Source organism: Aplidium turbinatum, chromosome 4 (genome assembly GCF_918807975.1).
Source record: "Aplidium turbinatum chromosome 4, kaAplTurb1.1, whole genome shotgun sequence".
In the NCBI taxonomy this organism is placed as follows: Eukaryota; Metazoa; Chordata; class Ascidiacea; order Aplousobranchia; family Polyclinidae; genus Aplidium; species Aplidium turbinatum.
The window spans coordinates 6,981,479-7,009,192 of NC_137475.1; the positions used below are offsets into that span (position 1 = coordinate 6,981,479).

At 39.6% G+C, this 27,714-nt stretch overlaps 1 protein-coding gene and 1 long non-coding RNA gene across 2 annotated transcripts; both read left to right on the forward strand.

Moving 5' to 3' along the window:
• The first annotated feature begins 271 nt into the window (after positions 1-271).
• On the forward strand, positions 272-27,664 carry LOC145768202 (uncharacterized). The gene is made up of 3 exons (XR_014288920.1): positions 272-400; positions 27,090-27,160; positions 27,560-27,664. It is a non-coding gene; the product is annotated as an uncharacterized LOC145768202 (long non-coding RNA).
• Positions 17,758-20,471, forward strand: LOC145768221 (uncharacterized). Its single transcript, XM_082579708.1, has 2 exons — positions 17,758-18,457; positions 18,563-20,471. The coding sequence occupies exons 1-2, from the start codon at positions 17,758-17,760 to the stop codon at positions 19,954-19,956; spliced, it is 2,094 nt and encodes a 697-aa protein (XP_082435834.1). The 3' UTR covers positions 19,957-20,471.
• Positions 27,665-27,714: the final 50 nt, after the last annotated feature.

The window sequence follows — 27,714 nt, forward strand, 5'->3', positions numbered from 1 at the left end:
ACAGACATCTCAACAATAACGCCCATTCACAATAAACCTTTTTTTTAGTAAATTGGTTAAACGAATCAATCGGATAATCGTATCAAAACGTCTGGCAAATAGGTGATTCGATTAACCGATTTCGTCTGTATTAATGAAATAGATTTGTGATTACAAAAATGAGGCTGGTAAACTGTTTGTTGTGTTAAGTAACAGGACTGATTTGATACAAATAGAGAATGTTCATATAATCACAAATACAGTATGATATATATTATATTTATTACAATGCAGCAATAAGTGTACAGAAAGGTTTTTAATTGTATAATATATACCATTCTTAAAAGTCATTGAAATGTTGGCACAATGTTTGGAAGCTCTTCAATACATGCACGAAGAACAACTTATATTTTTTGATGAGGTATGTTGAACTAGACTTGTTTACATGCAAAATACTATTCATATACATAGGCTAGGGTGCACCATTTGCCCCAAAAAATTTAAAACTTCTGTCATTTCATCCTAACTTTTTTTTACTTGTGAGGTTAGCTTAGTAAAAGACTACTTCAAAATTTTGTGTCGTTTGGATAAAGTTTGACCCCCCCAGCCGACCATTATTTAAGGCCACCTACAACACTTTTTGATGATTTTTGCCACTAGAGTGCGCTGTGGATAATAATCAACTAACAGTTTAGTTTCAGCAGATGCCTCTCTTCTTTCTCATTCATTAAAAATAAAATTGGTCAAAATAGGATGAGAGGGTGCAGAAATATAGGGAATTTTATATAATTTTATGCTTAAGAGCGCCTCTAGTGGTGATACTACATAATCAAATAACTAGCTTGTTTGTTATCCAAATCAAATGAAACTGGTGTCTAACTCCCCATTTTCGAGGGTGGAGATTTTATTTTTGATGCTTGGTTTTAACAGATTTGGTACTGAATGATAAAACATCATATTTTTTTATTTTACACTACTGTATGCAAAAGATGAAATTGTGTTATTACGGAGAATGGCGGTTTTTTATATTAGCTTACACAAAATGAGATGTTTAATGGAGAACTAAAGCAATGGCTTATTTATTGCAATAAACTAGCCTAATAAATTTACAAAAGAATTTGCCTATATCATTGTTACTTCAATTGAGGCAAATTACACTGGGGAACAATTTTGAAAAAAGTTTTGTTGACTTTGATTTCACACTTGATTTAGGCTAATTCCGGTGTGCTGATTTCAAAAATGTGGCCAGTTTTTTTCTATTACGCTAAGTTTTTGGTCTACAGCATACATCCAAAATATGCAACTTTTCACGACTTTAGCCATATAGCTTTTCTACATGTACGTAATAGGAATGCACAAGCAAATCATATAGTAAGTTATATACAAGAAGGGTCAACTGAATTATTAAGCAACAAAGGCACAGGCATCGATTTAGGTCGATGCTTTTTCCCACATTTTTGTTAGAATACTATCATGTCTGCTACTGCGTCTGCTGTTTCTCGTCGTCAGTGTGTAAATAACCTGGTTTCCTTTTGCTATATATATTTGCGTCAGTTTTGCTATTCCTAGCCAAAGAAAACATGTCAGTGCATCTGTCAAATAAGCCTACTTTGCATATTTTAAAATAAAACTTGGTGATAAAGATAAGTCTTGAGCACCCCACAAGGTATGCAAGCAGTGTATCGAGAGTTTGGTATTCAAATTGGTATTCGAAACACCTACGCTCGAAGATTTGGATCATGATGAATGTCTTATTGATGGCAGGCCTAATGATGAAGATTTTGAAATTGAAGATGATTCAGAACTTGGAGTATTCCATCGGCATGAGTTGAATGATTTGAGACTAGGAAAAAAGCTTCGGAACTTGGCATCCAGACTAAATGAGAAAAATTTACTTGGAAAAGGAGCGACGGTATCGTACTTTTGATCCAGAGAAAGTGTGTTTTTACCGTACTGTAGTAACAGTGGCTTTGTGTATTGTCATGATGTAAAAGGTTTACTACAGGAGTTGGGAATTCCGATCTACAACTTAACTGAATGGCGAATGTTCATTGACAGCTCAAAGAGGAGCTTAGTACGTCCTTCTCCATAATGTCAATTTATTAGGTGCAGTACCAATTGCACATTCAGTTAGTCTTCGTGAAGAATACGGAAACATAAAAAGAGTTATGGAATCGTTGCAATATCACAAGCACAATTGGATCATATGTTTTGACTTTAAAATTGTATGTTTTCTTCTTGGTCAGCAACACAGATACACAAAGTACCCCCGCTATTTGTGTATGTGGAACAGCAGAGCCCAGATCAGCACTGGATGGAGAGGAATTGGCCTCCGAGATCTGACCTTAAACCTGGTGATCCCAATATTATACATGAGCCCCTTGTTGACAAAGAGAAAATTATTTTCCCACTGCATATAAAGCTCGACCTAATGAAGCAATTCGTTAAAGCATTGTCAACTGAAAGCAACTGTTTCAATCACCTCGTTTTGGCTTTTCCTGGCCTGTCAAAACAACAAATTAAGGCTGGTGTATTTGATGGTCCGCAAGTTCGGCAACTCATCAAAGATGAACGATTCTGTGGTTCAATGTCAGAATTGAAAGAAAATGCGTGGTTATCATTTAAAAACCTTGTCAAGGGATGTCTTGGGAATACACGGGCAGAGAATTATATTGAAATTGTTCAGAGGCTATTGGAAAGCTACAAAGAACTTGGCTGCAACATGAGCATCAAGATGCATTTTTTGCATTGCCATCTTGCTAATTTCCAGGAAAACATTGGTGTGGTCAGGGATGAGTATGGAGAAAGATTCCACCAAGATCTGAAGGTGATGGAGGATATAGTGATATATGAGTGAATGAGGATATAGTGCCCTATAGTGACTAATTTGTAAAATAAGCATTAAAAATGAATTTTCCACCCTCGAAAATAGGGCTTAAACACCAGTTTCATTTGATTTGGATGAGAAAGAAGCAAGATATTTGATAATGTATTGTCACCACTAGAGGTGCTCTTAAGCATAAGAATGTATAAAGTTGCCTATATTTCTGCATCCTCTCATCCAATTTTGACCAACCTTTTTTTAAATGATTTAGTAAGAAGAGAGGCATCTGTTGAAACTAAATTGTTGGTTGTGTATTTTACACATCGCCCTCTAGTGGTAAAAATCGCCAAAAAGTGTTGTAGGTGGCCTTAAATAATGGCCGGCTGGGGGGTCAAACCTTGTCCAATCAACTCAAAATTTTGGAATGGTTATTTTTTAAGCTAACCTCACAAGCAAAAAAAAGTTAGGCTTTCTTGTAAAAAGTTGGGGCAAATGGTGCACCCTAACATAGGCGTCGATTTTTTCTTAGAAGAGAGGAATTCTGGGTGGGCGAGAGTTTTCAAACAGATTTCATTGAATGTGTATGTTCGCAAATTCGCAATGGTTAGTCTTTCTCACAAAGACTGCGTTTAGCGTCGCTGCAGCAATTAAGCTTTAAAGGCATACTAAATGAAATTTTCAAACGGGAATTAAGCATTAAACTGAACATTCAAGAATACATTTTAAAAAAAATTACCGAAAAAAATTGTTTTGAATGGCACTTGGCAAGGCCCAAAGTCCAATATTTCATTTATTTTTAATTTTTTCAAAATGACCAAATAGTGGAAACACTGCTCGAGAATACGTCACTATCGACAGCAATAACAAAAGCCACGTTACCACATCTGATGTTTTAACATCAGATGTGATGTTTTGAGCAAACCGTCTGATGTTTTGATGTTGCAATCTGAGGTTTTGATGTACACATATACAGTACATAGCCTAGCCTACAGTTAAATCGCCCGCAGAAAAAAACATTGCCTGGTCAGCTGATTGCTAGTCGATAGTGATGTAGACTGTACAGTCGCACGCTTCGCTGCTCACGCCCATTCCCGTTTTGAAAGCTCTGACAAAAGCACGCGCGGAATGCTGATCAGACCGCAATGGGGCAAAATTTTATTGAAAATCGTTTTATGGTAGCAGGTTAAACACAAAGAACGTGTACAATCGCCAAGTCAGGTTTTTCCTTTAGTATCCCTTTAATGTTCTGCTTTCTTGGGCCTTGCGATCTTATGAGCTCTGCTAAACTAAACAAACTTCTATGTTTTCTTTAGCGACCTAAAAAGCTGTGACCTGTTATCTTTGAAGTGGCGCCTTCGGATTTGCCGCACTTTGATTTGTAAAAAGCGATTGTTTCAGTACGTCTTTAGTTTGTATCGGTTATTTTATTATCATGTTCATTATGATGTCATATTCACATTCCCTTACGCTGACCATGAACTGAAGTTTGATTGTGACAACGAAAGTGAGACCGTTCGGAGAAAAGATCAAACGTGGTTTTCTCTCACCAGGAATTGCCAGCGTATGGCAGTCGCCGTAGCAACAACAATGCAGTGAGTACCCCTTTTTTTCAACGCAGCTTTGTTGCGGAATTGCTTTGTTCTGTCGGATACCTAGCGAGAGACATAGCGTAAAACAAGAAATTGCGCTGCAGTTGGTTGGATAATTTTTTACGTTTAACGTGTTTACGTTAAACAAAAACGGAAATAATTGTAACAAGCACTTCATAAGTGTTATGAAAACAGGGTGGGCGAAACATATTTTGCCCACCCTCGTTTCACGGCCGGGTGGGCGTCGCCCACCCAGCCCACCCTATTTCGACGCCTATGTTCATATATATAATATAAGAGAATGTACATAGAGTAATGTAATATAAGAGATGTACGTATTAGGGTGGAGTGAAAAAAGTTTTTTGTTTAAATCGAAAAAAACGGGGTTCTTAAATCCCGACAAATGACCTAAAACTTCATTAAAAATTGACTTTAGGAGGTTGCCCCCATTTTGCAGCCGGCAACCCCCCAATTTATGTGTGCGAGGGGGTAAAATTGCCTATCTCGGCAACCACTGGTTGTAGAGTCATGATATATAGCTCAAAAGCTGCCAAAACATCATGTTTCTATCTGTCCTAAGAAAAAAGTTTGCTTTATTTACAATACAAAACGAGTTATAGCCAAAAAATCAAAATATACACACATTTTTGTAATTCAGCATTTTTTCTGACAAATTGTGATCTGTCATAAGTTTTTTGAAAAAAAAATCTGATATGTTGCACAAGATATAGTAACACACTGATAATACCGAAGATTGGGCCCATAATCCAAAAATATTCACAACACAGTCCTTTTAACATCAGTTCAAAACATCATAATGAAGCACTCACATTGAGCATGCCGGTAATGTTAATTGCAACAGTGCAAAAATATCACAAGTGTTTGGTGATGAACTTCAAAGAACTCATATTCATTTTGCAAAAACAAGTTGCTTTGCCTGGTGTGACATGTTAGCGACATGGCCGAGCGGAACTGCTCGTGGTTTTCAATACTGCAGCGGCAAAGCACGAGTTTGATTACGGCTGGCCGCAGATTGTGTTTGACATATATTTGGGTGGCTGGAGACTCGAAGAGTGGTAAACTCATATCCCAGTCGCCCCCAAACTTAACGTTTTTTCATAATTTTGTTGATTTGTAATTCCTCAGTTGAAATATTTCAAGTGTGAGCTTTGCTAATCCTAAAAGGCTCTGTTTTTAAAATGACAATTCAGGCCTTTTGATGGCACGATAATCACAAAAAAAAATTGAATAGGTATGTCAATTGAATTAAAACGACTTATTTAAAATGCATTTTTGTGTCAAATTTTTTCATCAGTTTACGAGACTTAACTTTTTGGCGAATGGGTCCATCTCATCTTTCAAATCCTGAAACTTGTGCTGACGCTTCTGTTACGAGCTTCACATGTCGTTCCACTGTTTGATTGTGGCATGGATAAAACAAAATCAGAGGCTTCTCGCGCCATTCTTCCAACTCTGCATCGGTTAAGTGCTTAATTGCTGGAGAAAGTTGTTGATAAGGTTCAATATCAACTAACTCGTGGTATGCCTTTGCTTCCAAGTTCAACTTTGGAACACAGAACAAACGAATTGGACTGCAGTTCAATGGGTTGGAACTGCTATGACTTTCAATGTCCATAAGCGAATTTGTTTCAGCGCCATGTTTGCGAATTGCAAGCACCTTGGACCTTGGTCTGTAGTAAGTAATACCACATCTCGGATCCCCATACTCCATGCTGTGACGTCAAAAAGAAACAAACCAAAAACCACTCATGCATGACAATGAATTGTTGTTTGTTTCTATGATGATGCTAAGGTGTTGACGTCACAAAAGGTGTTAAAGCGGAACAGTCCCACTTTTTGTGTAAATTTACCCGCCAAAATTCAACTGTATAAAGAATAAACAAAGAAATTAAAATTCAAATGTATAAAGAATAAACAAAGAAATTAAAATTCAAATGTATAAAGAATAAACAAAGAAATGTGAGTATGATTCAAGCTTCAGGGTTGCCAGATGTACGGTAAATAAATTGGAGTATGATTCAAGCTCCAGGGTTGCCGGGTGTAAGCATGCTCCCTATGAGTGGTGTGACAAGAACTACCCTGATGGCACAGTGTTGACGTCACTTGTTTCTATGATGATGTCACTGTGTTGACGTCATGTCTTCTTGCACCATCCTTGAGTAATGGGTGATTTGGTCTCGATTTTTTTTCTTATTATTTTTTGTTTAACCCCTTCGAACCGATAGGACATTTTTGTCCCATAGCACATTTTGTCATATCTAACATATTTCAAAAAGTTAAACCTTTTCAATTTGTTGGCAAATTGTTTGTTGATAATTTGGCAACTCTACTAAAGCACAAAAGCGTGCTCTTGCGGTTTTTTGTCTAGACAGGAAGGTTTCAAAGTTTGGAAAGTTTAAGAGAATTTTCACAAACATTAAACAGCTGTAATTTTGCTTTGAAAAGTTGATTTGTTTCAAAAAGTCGACAATTTTGTTGTACTAGTATTATTTGATCACTTTGTAACAAATTTTGAATCAAAAGTATTTTTCAATCATGAAAATTTCTAATTATACAAATGGGACATTTTTGTCCCATTCGGTTTCACGAGTACTTTTTACTTGAAATTTTTGTTTGGCAGATGGCTAACAAACAAGTTAGATCGCGAAAGTTTCTTGTTACTTCCAGTGAAGTTATTCAACTATTAGCTGCTAGTGACTCTGATGCATCTGGAGATGACCTTGTTGATGAGGAAGATCTGATGTTCTTGGAGGAGGAGACTGTAAATGACGATGAACATGTAGTCACTATAGATGATGCTCGAGCAAGCACTTCAACAGAAATTCCAGCTTCCTTGAATCGTATATTCAACTGGAAAAAAATATCACTTCCTGTTTCGATTCCAGACTGTAACTTAGAGGGAAAAGTAAATCTCAAATACGAGCTTGAGCCAACATCTCGAGACGTATTTCTAGGCGCTACAAATCTTGAACTTCTTTTGGAAAAAGTAATTTTTCAAAGTCAATTGTATATGCAGCAAAAAGGTTTGTCTTTTGGTATTGGTATTGATGAGTTGAAGGCATTTATTGGCATTACATCATTCATGGGATATCACATTGTTCCATCTCTGCGAGATTACTGGAGCCAAGATCCTGGACTAGGAATAAAAGTTGTTTCTGACGTAATGTCCCGTGACAGATTCTTTGAAATCCGAACTGCCCTGCACTTTGCTGACAATGAAAAAGATCATGACGTGGCAGATAGAGCTTGGAAAGTTAGACCACTCATACTTCATTTTAACGAGGCATTTCAATGTGCTATGGATCCAACATCTAAGCAAGCAATAGACGAGCACATGATAAAATTCAAAGGCCAGCATTCTATGAAGCAATACATGCCCATGAAGCCAATCAAAAGGGGATTTAAAATGTGGTGCCAAAATGATTCTGATACAGGATACCTGTTTCAGTTTGACATGTACACTGGCCGAAAAGAAAACGTGGAAGGTGGATTAGGAGAGAATGTGGTACTTCAACTATCCAGGTCATTAATTGGCACCAATGTTCGATTATTTTTTGATAATTTCTTTACGTCACCTTCGTTAATTTTGAAGTTGAAAGAAGAATCTATTTTTGGATGTGGAACTGTTCGGGGTACCAGAAAAGGGATGCCTAAAGACCTTCGCACTGGCAAATCAATGAAGCGTGGAGAAATCGATCGTCGCTATTTTAATGGAATCCATTTGGTCAAATGGCGTGATACCAAAGCAGTTTCAGTCTTGTCCACTATAGATTCGTGCATGCCAACAATAGGAAAAAAACGGAGAGTGAAAGGTGAAAAAGAAAAGGTTACCATACAATGCCCCGTCATGATACAATCATACAATGAGGGGATGAAAGGGACAGATCTAATGGATCAGATCAAAGTCACCTATGAACTCGACCGCAGATATCCAAAAAAGTTCTACTTGCGTGTTTTCTTTGATCTTCTTGACATTGGATTTGTGAATGTATTTATCATTTACAAAAAACTAATGGATACTGATTTTCCTGATTGTAAACGACTGACGACGTTGAAACAGTTCAAGCATGAGGTGGCGATGACACTCATGGAGAACTTCTCCAGCAGGAAGCGAGCTAGAAGTGGGTCGGCAAGTTCGTCTAGAGTGCTCGCACTTCAGACAGAATTCACTTCCCATCAAGTTTCTCGTGAGCCTAGTATCAAACGTGGACGATGCAAGCTTTGCACAAGACGTAAAATTGACTCACGAACATCTGTTCGTTGCAAGGAATGTGGTATATTTCTTTGCCAGACCAGCGGAAAAGACTGTTTTAAGGAATGGCACAATAATGTTCGACAGTAATCGCATGCTCATCAACTTATTGGCCCACTCTTTTTTGATTACGATGCCGTAGCCTACTTTATTGCCAGTGTGGTCGTTATTAATTGATGTACTTTTTCATGTTTTTAAAAAAAACACCCCCGTCATCTTGTCCACCCCTGAAATTTAACTATGATAATAAATCACAGAAAACAAACATATCAATGTAAGAGAAAAAACAATCGAAAACGTTTATCAAACCTGCTTGATTATTAATAAATGAGCTTATTAACTATTGAGATTGTGATTCTTTAGTCGGAATGAAAAGTGCACGTAAAACCGAATGGGACAAAAATGTCCCAAATTTAAAAATAGGTCTTACTCATTGAAAATAAAAACAAAACACAAATTTAGAGTTTCTATTGCAATAAGAGTCGTCTAAAGTTAGACAAAACAACAAAATAATAGAAAAATATTCATTTAAAAACTTATCGGTTCGAAGGGGTTAAAACAAGAACACAACTCATTTCTATACGATTGAAAATGGATGTACGCTTTCAGCACCCGTTCACGTGTGTGATCGCTGGACCAACTGGCAGCGGTAAAACTGAGTTTGTGGTAAAGTTTTTGCAACATCTCAAAGACATGATAACACCTTCTCCAAATAAGGTGTTGTGGTGTTACGGAGAATGGCAGGAGAGGTTTAAAACAATCCTGGATGTTGAGTTCTTACAAGGTCTCCCTTCAAGCGATGTCTTTGACTCAGAGAATAAAACATTGATCGTGCTCGATGATTTGATGAGCGAAACTAATCGTAGTGTGACAGATCTTTTTACGAAAGGAAGCCATCATAAAAACATCAGTGTGATGTACATTGTTCAAAACCTTTTTCACAAAGGGAAAGAACACCGAACGATTAGTCTCAATGCACATTATTTGGTGGTGTTTAAAGGGTCTGCTACTATTCGATGAGTCCGATTCGGTGAGTTCCTAACTTCTAACCCCTAACCTTAACTCCTAACCCCTAACCCTAAAACGGCAATGATAATTAGGCTACGGTACCCAATAATTAAAAAAAAAAATTGAAAAAATCCCCCGTTAAGGGATCGGACTCACCGAATCGGACTAACCGAATCGGACTAACCGAATCGGACTCACCGAATCGGACTCACCGAATCGGACTCACCAAAACGGGCCATTCCGGTGTTTAAAAACCCTAGAGACAACTCTCAGATCCTTCATTTGGCAAAGCAAGCTTACCCGAGGCAAACGGGTGTTCTTCAAGAAGCTTTTGCAGACGCAACATTTAAGCCTTTCGGTTATTTACTGTTGGATTTTAAACAAAGCACCCCGGAAAAATTTCGATTGCGAACTGACATCTTTCCAGGAGAAAGCAATTTTGTATACGTCCCCAATCCTCGATGATGACTGCTCGTTTACAAAGACACATCGACACACTCAAACTTCTTTCCAAAGCGAATCCTAATGTTGCCAAAGGGGTTATAAAGTCAGCAGATAACGAATTGATTAAGTGTGTTTGTGATTGCTGCTACAACGTGTTGAAGGGCAACGTCCCCATCTCTTCAAAGAAAAAGGCAAATTTGTTTAAATACAAGAAACCTTTGCGTGAACTGGCCAAAAAGAAGACCAGTCTTACTAAAAAGCGACAGATTATTCTACACGGAGGCTTTCTGGGAGCTCTCCTGTCCTGCGATCGCTGGATTGATCGGTACTTTGGCTTCGAAATAACAAGATGGAGAGTGTCAAAAAGATGAGCCTAGTGGAACCACGGCTTCTAGAATCGATGCGAGAAAAGAACATGCAAAAACCTCCTTTGCTGAAAGCGATGAGTGAGTTAGACTCTAAAATGAATGACGTTCTTTCACGTTCTGATCTGACCACGAGTGAAAAAGTGAAACTGTACGATCAAATCTTGCAGCAGTACATTGTTTATCGTGAAAAATATGTCAACACTCCAACAAAGATTGTTCTTGAAGAGAAACGACATTTTACTGAGGATGACATATTGCAGGAGTTGCAAAAACCTACCTCGGAAAAAGTCGTGGTCTTGTGGACTTCGTCAAAAACAATCCTTCTCTCGGTTGGAACAAATCAGGCGAACTCACAATTCATGGACAGGCGATTCCTAACTCCAATATAAAACATTTGATTTCAGCTGTCGTTCATAAATCGAAAAATTCTCAACCGATCGGTTTGAAAGAGTTTCAAGAAGAGTTGGGTGAAGCTCACCCTTTTCCCAGTCTCAAAAAGAAGATAACATGGCGTCAGCACGATTGATTTACTATGACGCCGGGAATCCTGGAAGCTTCGGTGGAGAGGAAAGACTACGTAGGGTGATCAAAAAACCTGTAAAACCATGGCTCAGCTCTCAAGACGCTTACACACTCCATAAACCGATTCGCATACGCTTTCCACGTCGTCGTGTGGTGGTAGGTGGCATCGCAGAGCAATTTCAAGCTGATTTGATCGCTTTGAAAAAAGAAAATCGCAACTACAAATATCTCTTGACTTGTATTGATGTTTTTTCAAAATTTGTTTGGGTTGCACCTTTGAAAGACTAGAGCGGAAAAAGCTTAGTTCGGGCCTTCTCAAAGATTGTTCAAAAATCTTCTCCTCGGACATTGCAAATGGATAAAGGTACAGAGTTTACAAACAAAACTTTTCAAAAATGGTTGAAAAACTACAGGATTCATTTCTTCACCACACACAATCAAGAAACAAAAGCCAGCGTTGTGGAGCGGTTTAATCGCACCCTTAAAAATCGCATGTGGCGCTATTTCACCTGGAAGAATACCAGACGTTATGTTGATGTTCTAACCGAGTTGGTGCGTTCCTACAATCATTCATACCACAGAAGCATCAAGCGCACACCGGCCTCCGTTAACACTGAAAATCAAGAGATTGTTTGGCAAACTCTTTACGGTGACATTTCCTTGCCTAAACAACCGAAGCTTGAAGCTGGTTCGCTTGTTCGAGTCAGCAAAAGCAGACGAAGCTTTCACAAAGGTTATTTACCTAACTGGACAGAGGAATTGTTTCTCGTGGACAAGGCTTTGACCGGTGACCCCCCGGTTTATGTTTTGAAAGATTTAGACGGGAAAGCACTGCACGGTACGTTTTACAAACAAGAAATTCAAAAAGTTTCAAAAGAAAACGACATCTACAAGGTAGAAGCGATTCTAGGGAGGGGAAAAAAGAATCGAAAGAAACAGATCCTTGTAAAGTGGCTCGGTTACCCGGACAAGTTCAATTGCTGGATTGACGAAGCGAGTGTTGTACGTTATGGCTGAATGAAAAATGTGTGGAATAAACGTTCCCAGAAGTGAAATAGTCTATTTTTTTCAAATGGTTGTCATTTTGATTGTGATATCGTTCAGTCTCTACAATCTGAGTTTAGAAGCGGACCCGCACAAACTTTGGATCGTGTTGCTTTCCAATTGTTTAGGTTTGGTTATGCCCCAACCCAAAATAAAATATCCAAAGAAAAATGTTTTACCTAACCCTGCCGAGTAACAGCTCCATTAAATTTTTCCCTTCCAACACCTTGACGGATTATGTGATCAGACTACCGAATGAGATCAACTTGGAAGGAGATTGGGAGGTTGGTATCGCCGAAATCCAATATCCACACTCCTGGAAGAACATCACCAATTCGGTCAATCATTGGTTGAGCTATGTAGACGGTGTAATTGACACTGTCGTGGCCTTGGATTCTGGTCACTACCCTAATCCTCAAGCCATCTTTCAATACTTGGAAATGAAATTAAAGCGTACAATTGGAACGCAATTGTCATTACACTTGTATTACAATCCTTACACAAGGCTTATCAATATGTTGGTCAAAAGCGGCGCCCACATCACGATGGGTGAAGGACTTGCTCAATTGTTGGGGTTTCATAGAAAGCGTTTTAAAAGCGGTGAATATGAAGCAAGACGTCGCGTGGATATACACCAAGGTTTTTATACCATGTACTTGTATTGCGATGTGGTAGAACCCAGGGTGGTTGGCGACACCTTAGCTCCTTTGCTGGCTATAGTTCCTGTGGAAGGAAAAGATGGCGATTACATTTACCAAAGAAGTGAGAAAGTGCATTATCACACCGTTCAACTGAAAAACTTCGACACGGTACATATATCGCTGCGAGACGATCAGGGCAAGCCAGTTCGATTTGAGACGGGAGAAGTAGTGGTCACGCTTCACTTTCGGAAAAGACGTCTTCATCAACTATAATGCCTCACAAGCCCGCGTTCTGTTGCAACGCGAGAGCCTATGAAAACTACTACGTCTCCCAGGTTGGTCACGGAACACCAGGGTTTTTTTCCGGCGCCCAATATCAAAACGGTTACGGTTTGGGGAGTATATTTTCCAGCCTCGGAAAAGCGATCTTGCCTTTGATCAAGTCAGGAGCAAAGACGGTTGGAAAAGAAGTTCTCAGGTCAGGTGCACATTTTGCTTCGGATGTGTTATCTGGAAAAAGTGCGAAAGAAGCGGCTTTACAAAGATCGAAGCAGGCTGGTGCCAATTTATTGAAACGCGTTGCGGCCCCGGTCCATCGAACCCCACCACGCGAGACCTTTTTCTCATCTCCACCTGTCAAAAGGCGAAAGAAAATCAAAAAATCCAACAGTTTGAAAAAATGTAGACGGAAAGCGGTCGTATCAAAAGACATTTTCGATGGCTAGCTTGATTCATGGAAAGTTTTGTGAAGGGTTGAAAACCGAGCTGGATTTGTTTGCTGTTCCACCTACCCAAACCAGTTTGGAAAGTGGACATTATGTGGAACATCGCCCGCAATCTACTCTCACCGACAGCGGTCCTGTCGAGTTTTTGATTGTCGAGGAAGGTGACTACCACATCGATTTGGCCAACACCTTACTCTACGTTCGTGCTAAAGTGGTCAAAAACGACGGCACAAATTTAGCAGCAGACGATGCCGTTGCTCCGGTTTGCAATTGGTTGCACAGTCTGTGGTCACAGATCAACTTAAGCCTAAACAACACCCAGGTTTCTCAATCGAATCACATGTATCCCTACAGAGCTTACTTGGAGACCCTTCTCAGTTTCGGAAGACCTGCAAAATCTTCACAGCTCTCTGCAAACTTATGGTACAAGGACTCCAAGGATAAGTTTGATACGCTCGCTGTTGCAAATGCAGGCTTCAATCGACGCAAGGCGTTGACGCAAGAAAGTCGATCGGTGGACATGATAGGGAAATTGCATCTGGATATGACCTTTCAGAATCGATATTTACTCAACAGAGTCGAGATGAAGCTCAAGTTGACTAGAGCTTTCGACGCATTTTATCTCATGGGGGCAGGAAAGGTCAAGCTGCAAGAAGTGGCTTTATTCTGTAGAAAGGTCAAACTTAGTGACCCTGTAAGAATCGCCCACATCAAAGCGCTCCAGTCTGGAACAGCCAAGTATCCAATCCGCCGTGTAGAAACAAAAGCTTTTACCGTGCCAAGAGGCAATCTCACCGTCACCAAAGAAAATCTCTTTCTCGGTCAGCTACCAAGAAGGGTGGTGATCGGCATGGTGGACAATGCTTCTTTCAACGGTCTGTCGGCCAGAAATCCGTTTGATTTCAAACACAATTCTGTCAATTTTTTGGCTTTGTATCGTGACGGAAAGCAGATTTCTTCCAAACCATACCAACCTGACTTTGGAAATGGAAAGTATATACGCAGCTACCTCTCCCTATTTACAGGAACAAATCAATATTACGCAGGCGAAGGCAATGATATCTCCAGAGCGGAATATCCAGGCGGATATACCCTGTTTGCTTTTGATTTGACACCGGACCTTGGTTCGGGGGCGAGTCATTTCGAATTAATAAAGCACGGAAACTTACGATTGGAAATTCACTTTGCAACAGCCTTACAGCAAACTATCAACGTCATTGTCTATGCAGAGCACGACAATCTTCTAGAAATTGATCGCAACAAAGTGTCATATTCGACTATTCGGCATGAACTCGGACCAGATTTCGAGGATTTTATTCAACGACTCTTGTCTAAAACGTGTTTTCAAGGGTGTGTACGCGAGAGACATGTTGCCCCAAGACGTATCTCCACCTGCTGCCTTTGTCTTCAACACCGACTAAAGCGATCAACCGGGTGAACATTGGGTTGCTGTTTATTTGAACGGTCACGAGCAAGGCGAATTTTTCGATTCTTTTGGTATCCGACCCTATCACCGTGAATTTATCGATTTCATGCATCTCCACTCGATCGATTGGATCTGGAACCACACCACAATTCAAGGACCTTTGTTGCTTGTCTGTGGCCACTATTGCATGTATTTTCTATTAAAACGCTGTCGCGGTCTATCCATGATAAGGCGATTGTCTCAAATTTTCGTTCTGATCTTAGTGCAAACGATCGTGCTATTGAAGACTTTGTATGCCAGTGTAACAGAATAAAAATTTAATTTGTACATTTCTTTTTTCCGACGTAAAGTTAGAAAAAACAAACTTTCTAATTAACCTTTCAATCCAACGGTTTAAAGTTTAGTTGTTTTTTTTTAATTCTACCTTTGCACTTAAAATTATATTGCTGTTGTTGTTCAATAAAAAGTTTTTTTTTTTTTAATTCTACCTTTGCACTTAAAATTATATTGCTGTTGTTGCTCAATAAAAAATTGAACACAAGTTTGCAATTTTATTTTATTGCAAAGCGAAAAAAGCTAAAATGATGCAGGTGAAAAGACACAAGTTTATTTTATTGCAAAGCGCAAAAAAGCTAAAATGATGCAGGTGAAAAGAAACAAGTTGAAAAGAAACAAGGTGAAACAAGGTGAAACAGGTGAAAAGAAACAAGAAACAACAAGAAAAAAAAAGACATCTAGATGTTGCGGCGACGTTTGCTTGGGGGCTCGTCAGAAGTGGTACATTGCTTGACCTGAGACCGTTTAAGCAGTGCGAGGAGTGCCGCAAATTGTTCACCATCGTCAAGGTTGTCGAACTCGATCTCCTGGTTGCATATCGCATAGGATTCGCAACGATCCAGAACGTGGACTAGATACTGGCTTGGTGCGTAGATGTTGTTGCTCTCGAAGTTTAAGACAAACTTATCTTCAGCAATTTATGCCTGGACCAAGTCGACGCGTTGCTGATGACGGCAGTCATCGTCGATTTCCGCTGTGCTCCAGTATACAACAGTCAAGAAGGGGCGACTCTTCTTTCTGGGAAGAAAAGCGAGATAAGGAACATTGAGAAAGAGACTTTCGGCGACCTTTAAAAGCTGCTGCGTGTTAAATTGCAGGGTTCTACGCTTAACAGTAATGATAGCCTTGCGCAGTCGACCGTTACACGGTACGTGATCACCTTCGTCAAAGATCGCCGTAAACACATTGCGAATAGCGTACGATTACTGCTTCAGATCATCGGCTTTATCCATCAAACGTTGAGACTCCATCAAATCGTTGTAACAAGACGTCGCCGGGAGAGTGTTGATCGATTCTTCGGTGATTTGAAGAGCTTGCTGTTCTAGTTTTCTTGCAATGCTAGCACAGGATTGCATTTTGTCTCACACTCGAGCACTGCTCCTTTTTATAGGCTTGAAAGCTTTTTTTTTTCAAAGACCTGTTCAGACCGGCCCATCAAATGAGGCAATCAATTTTTATATATATTTTTTTCAAAGACCTGTTCAGACAGGCCCACCAAAGAAACGTCGCAAGCAACTCAAGGTGTTTATCAGGAAATGGTGCAACAACAGAGGTTGAAACAAGGCAATAAAATAAGAAATTGATACCGTTACCTTATCTGTATAGCTGTACTACGTTTCCAACACAATGAATAAAGTGAATCCCCCAACCGCGAATTTTTGGTAAAATTACCCCAATCACGAATTTCAAAATAAACAGGCTAATATTTGTTCAAACTCAAAAACTGAAATGGCACAGGCAAGAAGATTGCTATCCCTATTTCTGCACTAAAAATTAGGCCAAAACCGCTTTTCAGATTTTAGCAATCAGCAAATGTTTGGCCTAGTCCCAAAACCCTTTCCCTAATAAAATTAAAACTTTCTGACCGTCTGCACTAACTTTGCTGTTAAATCTCTTCTAGTGAACCTACAATGACCATTGAAAGATTAATGAAATCAGAAAAGAATACTCTACCACCTTGCGGCAAATAAAGTTCGAAACAGCAACCACTACATAGCGATAGCAAGAAGCGCGATTAGAGCAATTTTACCACTGCGCAATAGCGACCATGCTTTTTTCCAGGGATGCCAGGTTGGCATTTGTAATGCCAAATTTCATAAATTTGAAATTTTTTTATGTTGTTTGGCATGAAAAAAATCCTGTTAGGCATTTTTTCAAAATTGTTTTTCTGAAGAATACGGTACTCTCAAGAATGAAGATAGCTAGGTTGTGCAATAGCAGCAAGTGTAGGCTGAGCTTTTTTGCAGTTTTACCCATTTTTTACCAATTCCATTATTTATTAATGAAGAAACCTTTGATTTTGCTCCGATTTGCCTATTTGGCATTTTTTCTACGTCATTTGGCATTTTTTGTTTAGTTGTTTGGCATTTTTTCCATAAGTGGACCTGGCAACCCTGCTTTTGTCATATCCGTTTTCTTCTTCGTCGTATGAGCTGTTCTTCCTGACTATATAAATATATCCGTTTTGATCAGGTCATAGAAAAAGTGAGGAAGTGTAATGAAGAGTAGTCTTTGCCTAGGATGCAGATGTTTAGAAACTTATTTAAACATGTATTATATACAGTATATATTATACATATACAGGCTAGTGTGGAGCTGTTCAGAGTCGGAGGCAAATTTACACATAAATATCAATCAATCAATGGTTTATTTGTCAGTAACAGGTACATAGTATGCACATGTTTGAAATAGGCAAGTATATTAATATAGGCTGTGGTTGTATTTACATTTTATCGTGTGATAATAGCCTCAATAGTGTTGCCAGATAAGGAATTACCGTGTTATAACAGTTATTTTTTATATTTCCAGGAAATAAGCAATTGAATATATGACAGAGTGATAGACTTGCATGTGAAATATGTATAAATGTAGTTGGAGCGAAGCCGACATGGAAAAAGCACTGCAGGAATTGCGGAGCAGCTCCACTTCCCTCCGGAGTGCTGCTCTTCGCTACAGCATACCTGAGAGCACCCTCAGGTCTAGGAGAAAAGCAAGAGGGGAAGCAGAAGCAGATGGAACATCGGGCCGGAAGCAGGTGTTAGATCCAGCGCTTGAAAACTCTATGAGTGTTTGCCTCTCCGTCTTGTGCAACTGTGGATTCAGCTCAAGTGTGGATGAATTCTTGGAAATGGTCCAGTCCCATTTGGACTGCAATAACATCACAACAATATTTAAGAACAATCGGCCAGGTCGACACTGGTTAGAAAAGTTCATGCAGAGAAATAATCTATCACTGAAGAAAGCAAACATCATCAGCAAAGCAAGGAAGGGGGCCACATCTAATCCATTTCTAATTTTTGATTTTTTTGATCTTCTGGAAGATGTGGTCAATTCTAAGAAACTTGTTGCATCACAAATTTGGAATTGTGATGAAACCGGCTTTCCCAGTGATCCGTCCAGTTGTCGAGTTGTGGGAGGTCGTGGCAAGGTCTCCTTCAAGGTCACCTCCGGTCCTGGTCGTGCCAACACAACCGTGTTAGCTTCTTGCAGCGCTGCCGGTGAGGCTTTTCCACCCTTGATCGTCTTTCAAGGCAAGAACCTCCAAAACACGTGGAAAGGTAAATGTTTTTATGTTGTTTATATGTAACATATATATTGCATTTAACAAGTCAATTTAGCAGTTGTTAGTAACAGGTAAGCTATGTATGTTTTATTAATTTCAGGTTCTGTATCCCATCCAGGATTTCAGTACGCAGTCAGCGAGACGGGATGGATGACATCTGATATTTTCCATGCCTGGTTTGATTCATTCTGTAAACGAGTGACCCAACGACCTCTGTTACTTCTTCTGGATGGACATATGAGTCATGTTTCCATCAAAGTTATCCAGACGGCCATAGATGAGGACATTGCCATCCTCAAATTCCCCCCGCATGTAACAGATGTCCTTCAACCATTGGACGTTTCCTGTTTTGGGCCGTTGAAGAGGAAGTGGGCATCACTCTTGAGTGCGCGGTCAGGCATCTCAGGCAGCCGCATTTCATTAACAAAGGCCGACTTTGTTGATGAGCTTGCCTCTATCTGGTATGAGTGTCTGACGCTACACAATGTTAAAAGCGGTTTTGTTTCAACTGGGATTTTCCCAGTCAATAGAAACAAATACCCAGACCATCGACTGGATACTCGCATGCTGTCCAGATACAAGAGGTGGGTTGCTGAAGGTAAGCAAGAAGACATGCAAGAGATGGCAACCTGCGAGATAACTCCACGAAAGCAACAGGTGCCAGCGCCTCCAGAACAAATAACACCAGATGCCAACCCTCATTATATGAATGTCGGTCCAATGCCTAGAGCTAGCCCAGGTTTAGGCAACAAATGGGTGCTTGGTTGGACAATTGTTCCTGACAACTCTACGTGTTCCTCCACCCCAATTGATGAGCCAACAACATCAAGCCAGTCCATAGATTTGTCTTCTAGCTTCGAGAAGACAATCATGGACAAAGTCAGACCCTTTAAGTCCAAGCCTAAAGTCATGCGGCGAAAAATTGACTTTGCTGCTGCAATCATTTCGGACGAGGAATACCTAACAAAAATTAAATCTTTGTCGCAACCCAGGCCTAAACTGGCTAAGCGATCAAAGGTGCTCAAAGCTGTGAAAGGTGCAGACGAATTCGAAGCCGTAACTTCCTCTGCACCGACATCAGTTTCTGGCGAGTTAGAGGCTTGCTGGCAAGCACTGGGCCCTCCTAACGTGGAAGCTGACATCATTCGCTCTTGGTGTGCCTGCATGTTCTTGCATAGAGGAAAAGAAATCCTCTACATAGGAAGAGTATGCAGGCGCTTCCTTGCAGATGAAGGAGGGCCGTTGTCGAAGCTACAAGTGCACTGCTGCGTTAAAGACGTGGCGGGCAGTCCGGGCATTTATATCAACCTCCCGGATCATTTGGAACCGGACATAACCATTTACCCAGCATGCGACGTGATATCTGTCGCGTCCATGCTGCCTCTTAAAGGCAACAAATGGCGATGCCGCAACCACGATGCCATCCTACGTCTCGCCCGCACTCGTCACGCAGAGCGAGTCAAAATGTTTGAAGAATTTCTCAAATCATTTTAATTCCTCTGCGTGACGGGTTGTTTTCTTTTTTGTTAAGTTATGATTGATTGTTTTTTATGGTTATAGGCGAAGCCAAAATAAGGGGAGCAGTTGACTCGAAGACTATATGTCACTTCGCTGCTTCCTGTCGTCTGTTGTATCGCATCTGTGATCGCAGTGTACTGTATGTTATCGCAATGGGCGCAAATAAAAGCATGATTATAAAAAAAAAAAAAAAATTCTTCGTAAACAATTCTTCGTAAAGCAATTCTTCGTAAGCAATTATTCGTAAAACAATTGTTCGTCCGTAAAAGAATTTTTCGTAAAGCATTTCTTCGTAAACATCAAATCTCCATTGCATGCACGAATAAATGCTTTGGGAAGAATTGTTTTACAAAGAATTAACTTTACGAAGAACTGTTTACGAAGAAAACGTCGGACACCGTTTTTGATTGATTGCTTGATTGTTTTTGATTGATTGTTTTTCTTATGCTGTGTTGTTCATTTTAATTTCTTTAATAAATTTCTTTTTTCCACTGTTGCGTTGTGTAGTGGCGTCCGCCCGATAGCTCTGTTGGTTAGCGCGTGACTTCTGGAACGAAGAAGCTTCAAGATCAAGCGGTGCTGGTTCGACTCTCGGGATGTGCGCTTGAACAACGCACGTTCACGGCTTCTCTCCATTCAGCGGCAACTACTGGATGGAATAATTCCCAGCAACATGACTTCAACAATCGGAAACTTCTCTCTGCCAATCTCGGTGACCGGGCCTGTGTCAGTGATTCAAAGCCTCTACAAGTATGCGAAACTGCCAGGATTAAGCTCTGCAAGAAGCTTTCCCAGTCCGAGGATAAACATTCAATCAATCAATTGATGAGTAACGTTATCTCTGCTATTGTGTTCTCAAGTCTTTAAAATCTTTGGATTGATATTTTTTCACTAAATAAATAAGAATTATGAAAATTGCGGATCCGCGATAATTTATGCATATTTTCCTACAGACCAACATCGTTTTCGGGATCCATTACGCCAAGGTTTGTTCTTTTTTTCAAATGAAACTATGTGAAAATAATCAGTAGGTATGCAGGAGCTAACCATGTCAAATGGAAGCAAATTTATTACGAAATAAACGTGCAATTGAAAAAAACTTATTATCCACGAATTTCCCCAAGTGCGCATTCACGCATTAAGATCTCTTCCTCGAAAATGCTTCCCCCATGTGACGCTTTTGTTCCGTCTATCCGAAGTTGATGGAGTTTTCGCCTGAAATAAATTGTTTTGTAAGGTAGACGCAACTAGCTAGAAGTGGATTACCACCAAAAAAATATATCTTCAGAATTAAAGAGTGGGTGATGAAAAACATTTCGTGCTTCAAAAAAAAAATTCGCGGTTGGGGGATTCACTGATAAAAAACAAATTGATAAAAAACTGCAGATGATTGATAAATTGATAAAAAATGATAAAAGATGATTGATAAAAAACAAAATAAATCAACAGAGATTGAAACAAAGAAAATTTGCTTGTCTGTACAACTTTACACTATGTTGCCAACAAAAGAATATGATAAAAAACAAAACAAGTAGTTAAATTTGCAGCGGTTCTGTCGATACACCGTCTTCAAGAACCTTGCGTTTGATGTAAAGATATGTAAGGCTCACACGTTCTTGCACACAAGTATGGACGGCGTTTTTATGAACGCAAAATGTCGTGTTTTTGCCAGATGCAGGAACGCCGGTTTCAAGAACATCGAGATATGTTTGTTCTGTCAACGGGTTTTGTTTTTTGACGATTCCTTTACAGGAGAGTTTATTTCCTTCTTCACCGCTACAGTGGTAAGTTTTACTGTTCAGAGAGACGATCGATTCACCGACAAATTCTGTCTTGAAAAGACCCGGTTCACGTTTATCAAACTGCTCCCGAGCTTTGCAACATGCGTGAACCTGCGGCCATGTTACGAATCGACACCGTGTTTCAATAAAATCATTCATATGCCGGTCGCAAGCGGGGGAAGGTAGCCAGCGATGGAATTCGGTAAAGAAGGAACGACGTTCATCTGGTTTGACCAAAGCATCCAAACTGTCACCAGCCAACGCAATGTAAAGTGAATCGGTGTCTGTGTTAAAAAAACATGTCTTAAAAAAAACATATCTTGTTAAAAAAAGCATTTGTTATTTTATTGGTCAATCGACACAAACTTATACGTTAGGCTTGAACTGTTAGATGGTGCTAGAGAGCTGTTAATCACTTACCTGAATAGCAGACTTGAAAATCGTCTCTGTTGATGTAACGATTGAGAAATTGGAAATAAAATTCAAGCATTCTAAGTTTGGCGTATTGATACACGAAAAACGCCACTTGAATAGGCAGGTTCAGCTTTATTTTCCTTGGCATAGACACAACTTCAAAAAGTTCTGGAGTGATTTCAAGCAAACTCCTGAAACTGTGGTTTTCGATCTTGCGAGAAAGACCACCTTCGCTCACAAGTTGAACTGTTCGATGCCGTTCTTTGTTGGTTGCCATTTTACCATAACCACAATTTCCAATCAATTTTTCAGTGGGCGATAATTTTGAAGCTGTCGTGAATATCAGCTTGGCGCCTAGCGGAAGAAACGTTTTGAACAAATGTTTAAAAGGGTATTTTTTTGGTGTAACACATCACTGAATAAACCGCTGTCACTTGCAAACCGTTTTCGATGTACCATTTTAAGAGTGGAGTGGCCAGCAAAATCTTGTCACCTCTGTAGCTACCAACAAGTGTTCGCCGCGGTCGCTTCAATAAACCGTGCTGGCGAGCATAAGTCGCCATAGTTGATCCAATGTCGTCCAAACCAACTTCAATATTTTTAAAAATTGGTGTCATTTCGGAAAAAACTTGCGCCGTGACTCAGGGACGTGAAGATCACACCAAACCAAACAATTTACCACAGGCAATTTCTTTGAGAATTTCAACTTGGGTGCGCGGCCACACTTTGCGTGTTTCAAAACTTTTTAGAAATTGGGCTATTCTGGGAATTTGCCTCAAACGCAACCATTCACATTCACGCATGATTATGACGCGGTAATTTAAAGATTTTTAATATTCGTGAATTGCTTCCGTTTCTTCCGCAAGTTCAGAAGCTGAAAGGTTTTTGAAAGGGTGAAAATTTGCTTGATTTCGATGTGCTGTAACCGAACAGACATGACCATGAAACGCGCAGCCCAGAAAAGAAAGAATGATGTTTCGTTCCTTGCAGAAGCCGTCAACTCGAAGGCGTTTTGCACCGACTTGTTTCTCACTGCCGTTGCGTTGATGTCTCACATGCACACCATTGATAAAACCAAACCAACGAAGCCATTTCTCCAAAGAACCAACGCTTGGCTCGCATTGGTTTAAACACACCGTCAGCGGTCGGTTTCAGGGTTGTACACGGACCACAGGGCAAATCGTGCCTGAGACAGTAAAGGTAAAGCGAATTGCAATCATACCCCACAATTTTTTGACACATTTTAGTCCCATTGTCTTGGGGTCTAAGGAACGTTTCGCCCACTTTGTGTCTACGGTGAAAGCAGATTGATGGCCCACCAACGATTTGCGATCGAATGAGTTGAAAATTGTCTGCTTCAGTCTTATCAAATAGAGTTAAAAAACAATCACTTTTCATGAGAATGATTTGGGCCAAACCTGGAACAGTGATTGCCTGTTTAAACATATCTACTCCTTTTTCATGATAAATGGCGCTTTGCTTTTCCAATGCCTCTAAAAACGGAAGGACATCGGCGTTGTTGTACCAGATGAGAAAATCTCGAAGGGTTCGCATGCCGTGTTGTTTCCAGGCTTTTTGGCATATGCTATAGTCTTCATCGCTTATGGCGGTGTTGTTCATCTTATTAAAGAAGGCGCTTTTGGGCGGTAAACATGTTTCTTCAAGGCTTTGAAGGCTGGTGATGTGATCGTAAGGAAACACACCTTTTTCGCCTTCGCATTTGTACGCCTTCAAGTAACCTCGATAAGAAATCCCTGGTGCTAAATAATTTGTGATGTCTAAAAAAGTAAATTGAGAAGTGGAAATGGAGAGATATTCATTTCCCCTCTTAATCAAATGAGGTGAAGCCTCTTGTGAGTGAAAATAAAGCGCAAACAAAGGTTTCAACACGTTTAAATCATACTTTCCACCATTAAAAGAAATCACAGGGAGTTTTGCCAAGTAAGCCAGCAAATTGTTTTTGAGTTGGTGTAGAGGATGTTTTTCACGATTTTCCAAAGCAGGTTCTAGCAAAAGCTGCTGGTTCAATTCGTCTTCAATATTGTTTAAAATTGTAGCGTAGCGATCTGACAACAAAGCAAATGCGTGACGTTGTATTTCTTCCAAATAGTTCATTGTTTGACAGACCAATTGATACGAATTGCCGTCCGAAACGAAGCATTTTGGAGCAAAGTACTCTGGAACATTACATGCGACGCTAATTGACAAAAGTTGATGTTTTCCTAAAAACGTTGTTTGCTTTGATTGAGGTGGGCATTGTTCTGTGTTCAAATACGTTTCAATGTCAAAAGTTGCTCTGAAACAATAACATTTCAATGGTTCTGGCACAAAGACCCCCCATTCTTCCAACTTTTCAAATATAGTTTGCTCGTTGTGAAATACACCTCCCGGGTAGATAAGTTTCACTCGACCTGTACATGTTGTAGCGTTTTTTTTCATGTCCCGGAGTCAGGCGCGAATCTAAGAGTTTTTTTCGGGAGGGGCCAGAAGATTTGAAAATCAATTAAAAAGAAAGAAAAAGCTAAACAGATATGAACAATGATACTACGACATATACGATATGCTAGAAAATAGACATTAAAACAACCATTTTCATCAATTGTGATGCCGAGGGACTAATATCAGCTGTTTAGAAGCATATCAAACCATTTGATGCGGAAACATACAATTTTTCACAAAATTTCGGGGGGGGGGCCCGAGCCCCCTGGGCCCCCCCCATAAATCCGCGCCTGCCCGGAGTGCTTCCCAGGTTTTTTTACAACGCGGACACTCAACTAACCCTGCGTAAAGCCTAAAATCAGTTATAAGTGAAAAGTGGTTTTCGAAAAGATTCAAGAGCATGCAAGGGTCTCTCGGGTGTAATGCCTGGCGTGTGCTTTGTTGGATCAGTGAGGCGACAACTTTTTCAGCATTGTTCTGACGCAATTCATTGACCACGATATTGACACCGTAAACCTTTTCCAACGAAGGAAGATTTTTCAAAGAAACACCCTGAAATTGTTTTGGATCACCTGCCTGACTTTGATGAAACAAACGCAAAGCAGCGCGCTCAAGCGATCGTTTAGGAAATCCTTGAAAGAGTGCGAGAGCTCTGAAAAACAAAGCTTGTTTTGAAATACACCTCCTGTTTTCGAACTTTTTACCAAACCTGCAACGCCTTTATTACATTTGAGAAATCGTGGAAGCTCCGTTTCGCTACCTATGGGTCTGTGAGAAATTAAGAATAAATAAAATCCTACGTTTAACAGTTTCTCAACGAACCACTTGCTGTCTGGGCGTTTGCTACGAACCAGTGTAATAAAATCTGTGTTTTTGAACTCTTCCTGAAACTCTTCAAAATCGAGACGGTTTAGCACTAAAACTGGTGTTTGCAATATCGAATCATTTGAACTCGGGTGAAAATAACGCCTTTCTCCGGTTATTCTATGACGCAATAGGTAGCCGAAAGAATATGTCAATTTAAACGCAGTTGTTTGTTGCTGCAACATGGCATTGAAATCAATGCGTTGTGAATAGACGCTTCATCGTCGTCGTTCAAACGAAAGTTATAAACGTTAACACGTCGACCGAGATGAATGACACGTGTTCGCACGGCTTTCCAGTGGTCTACAACGAATTGCGCTGCGTTTTCTGGTGGTCTAAGAGAATCAAACGAAAAATGTGGACCTGATGCTGCCGCAGATGAGCAAGGGCGTTCAATACACTGTCTAGTATGAGCAATGAGATTTTGCCTTCTTGTAAACTCCTTTGCACAAAATAAACATTTTTCTCGTTTTACATCATGCGTCGATTGAATATGTCTGTTCAAATTTATCTTTGTTGTATAGCTCTTGCCACAAATATCACACAAAAAGAGCATTCTAATCTCAACTCATCAATAAAATCGATAGCAGCGAATCTCTGTACTAAATTATTTCCTAGTGTAATCTTTTTTTTATACTCAAAAAGAGCGCCAAATTATCAAGTTTCGTAACATATTTGAAATAAGGAGTGGGGGTTGCAACACCTCAAAAATGAAAACATTTCAACGTGTTGTCGCGATTGGTTCAGGTTTTGAGATTTGGAACGTTTCAAAAAATTTTGCTTGTGTACTATTAAACGTCCATTTCGGTTGTAAACTATCTCGGACTGACAGGAAACAATATCCACCTATACGACGCTTTGAAAACTGCCAAGGTAATAAAAAATAACTTAAAAACTCATTCTTTTAAGAAATGCTGAAGCTATGACGCGAAACTTCAACGGAAAAGTCCAATTTGTGAAAAATAATCTGTTTCCAAACGCAACTCGAAATACGTCAAGTTCTTGGCAAGCTTGAGCCATTGACGCCAACCTTCAATCGAGAAGTTCAAACAGAAGCAATCTGCTTTCAAATGCAACCCAAAATAGGCCTACTTCAAAGTTCTTAAAAGAAAAAACAGTCAGATATGGAGCTGTAACACAAAATCAAGCTTCAACTCAACCATCGTGAAGACTATTGACCTGTTGTTAAAGCGTAATTATTTTCTATGAAGTCAAACTTCGACCGAGAAGTTCGAGATTTATTCAAACCTGGAAATAAAAAAAAAAATTCTTTGATATTTCTTATCAAAATCCATAGGTTAAAAACCAAAAGTTTGTCGAAACTGTTGCAAACAACAACATGCTGAGAACGTGTGAAGAATGTAGAGCCAGCTTTAGCGAATGGGAGGCATATTTCTCCCATGTGGTAACTGAGCATAGGGAAAGGGCTTACTGCCCTTTCTGTTACAAATCTTATAAAAAAATAAAATGCCTCAAAAACTACATCGACGGATGTTGGGGGAGGATATCTGTGAGTATTTTACTTTTTCTTTAAATTATATAAAGTATTTTACTTTTTTTCTTAATATTTTGTGGTATGCAAACTAAACGATTTCATTTCACTTGTTTTAGAGTGTTCAAAACCCGACATCTCAACGGACAAGATCTCCACAGCTTGAGATTAAAATCACCTTTCAAACTAAGTAAGTTTGAATATTTTCTTAACTTTCAACTTCTCTCTTTTTTTTTTTTTTTGGACTTATTGCTCAAGGATACGATGACCGATTGCAATATACGAGGTGTAGGGTAGTAGCCTATAGGAAACACTCTTGAAACAATTCTCCGTGTTGGATGATTTAAACAGTTTTTTTTTTTTATTTCGTGGATATGACAATCGATTGCGTTAATTAAACAGTTAATTTTTCAAAGTAGATCTTTATTTTTTTTTTATTTCCTGGATATGACAAATTGACAACCGATTGTGTTATCCGATATGCAGGGTGGTAGCCGGGTATCATTCTTGAAACAATTCTCAACGTTTGACGATTTAAAACAGTTATTTTTCAAAGTTGATGTTTGCTTTTATTTTTTTATTTTTACAGATAATCACAGGAACACAAATATCCATATCCAGCCATCCATCCATCGCATTCACCATCTCTCAACGATTTTTATATTTTCATTCATCAATAAAACATAATTCCAGATGTGTTTGATGTTTCACTTCTTCATACGACACCTAGTGAATACGCCACAC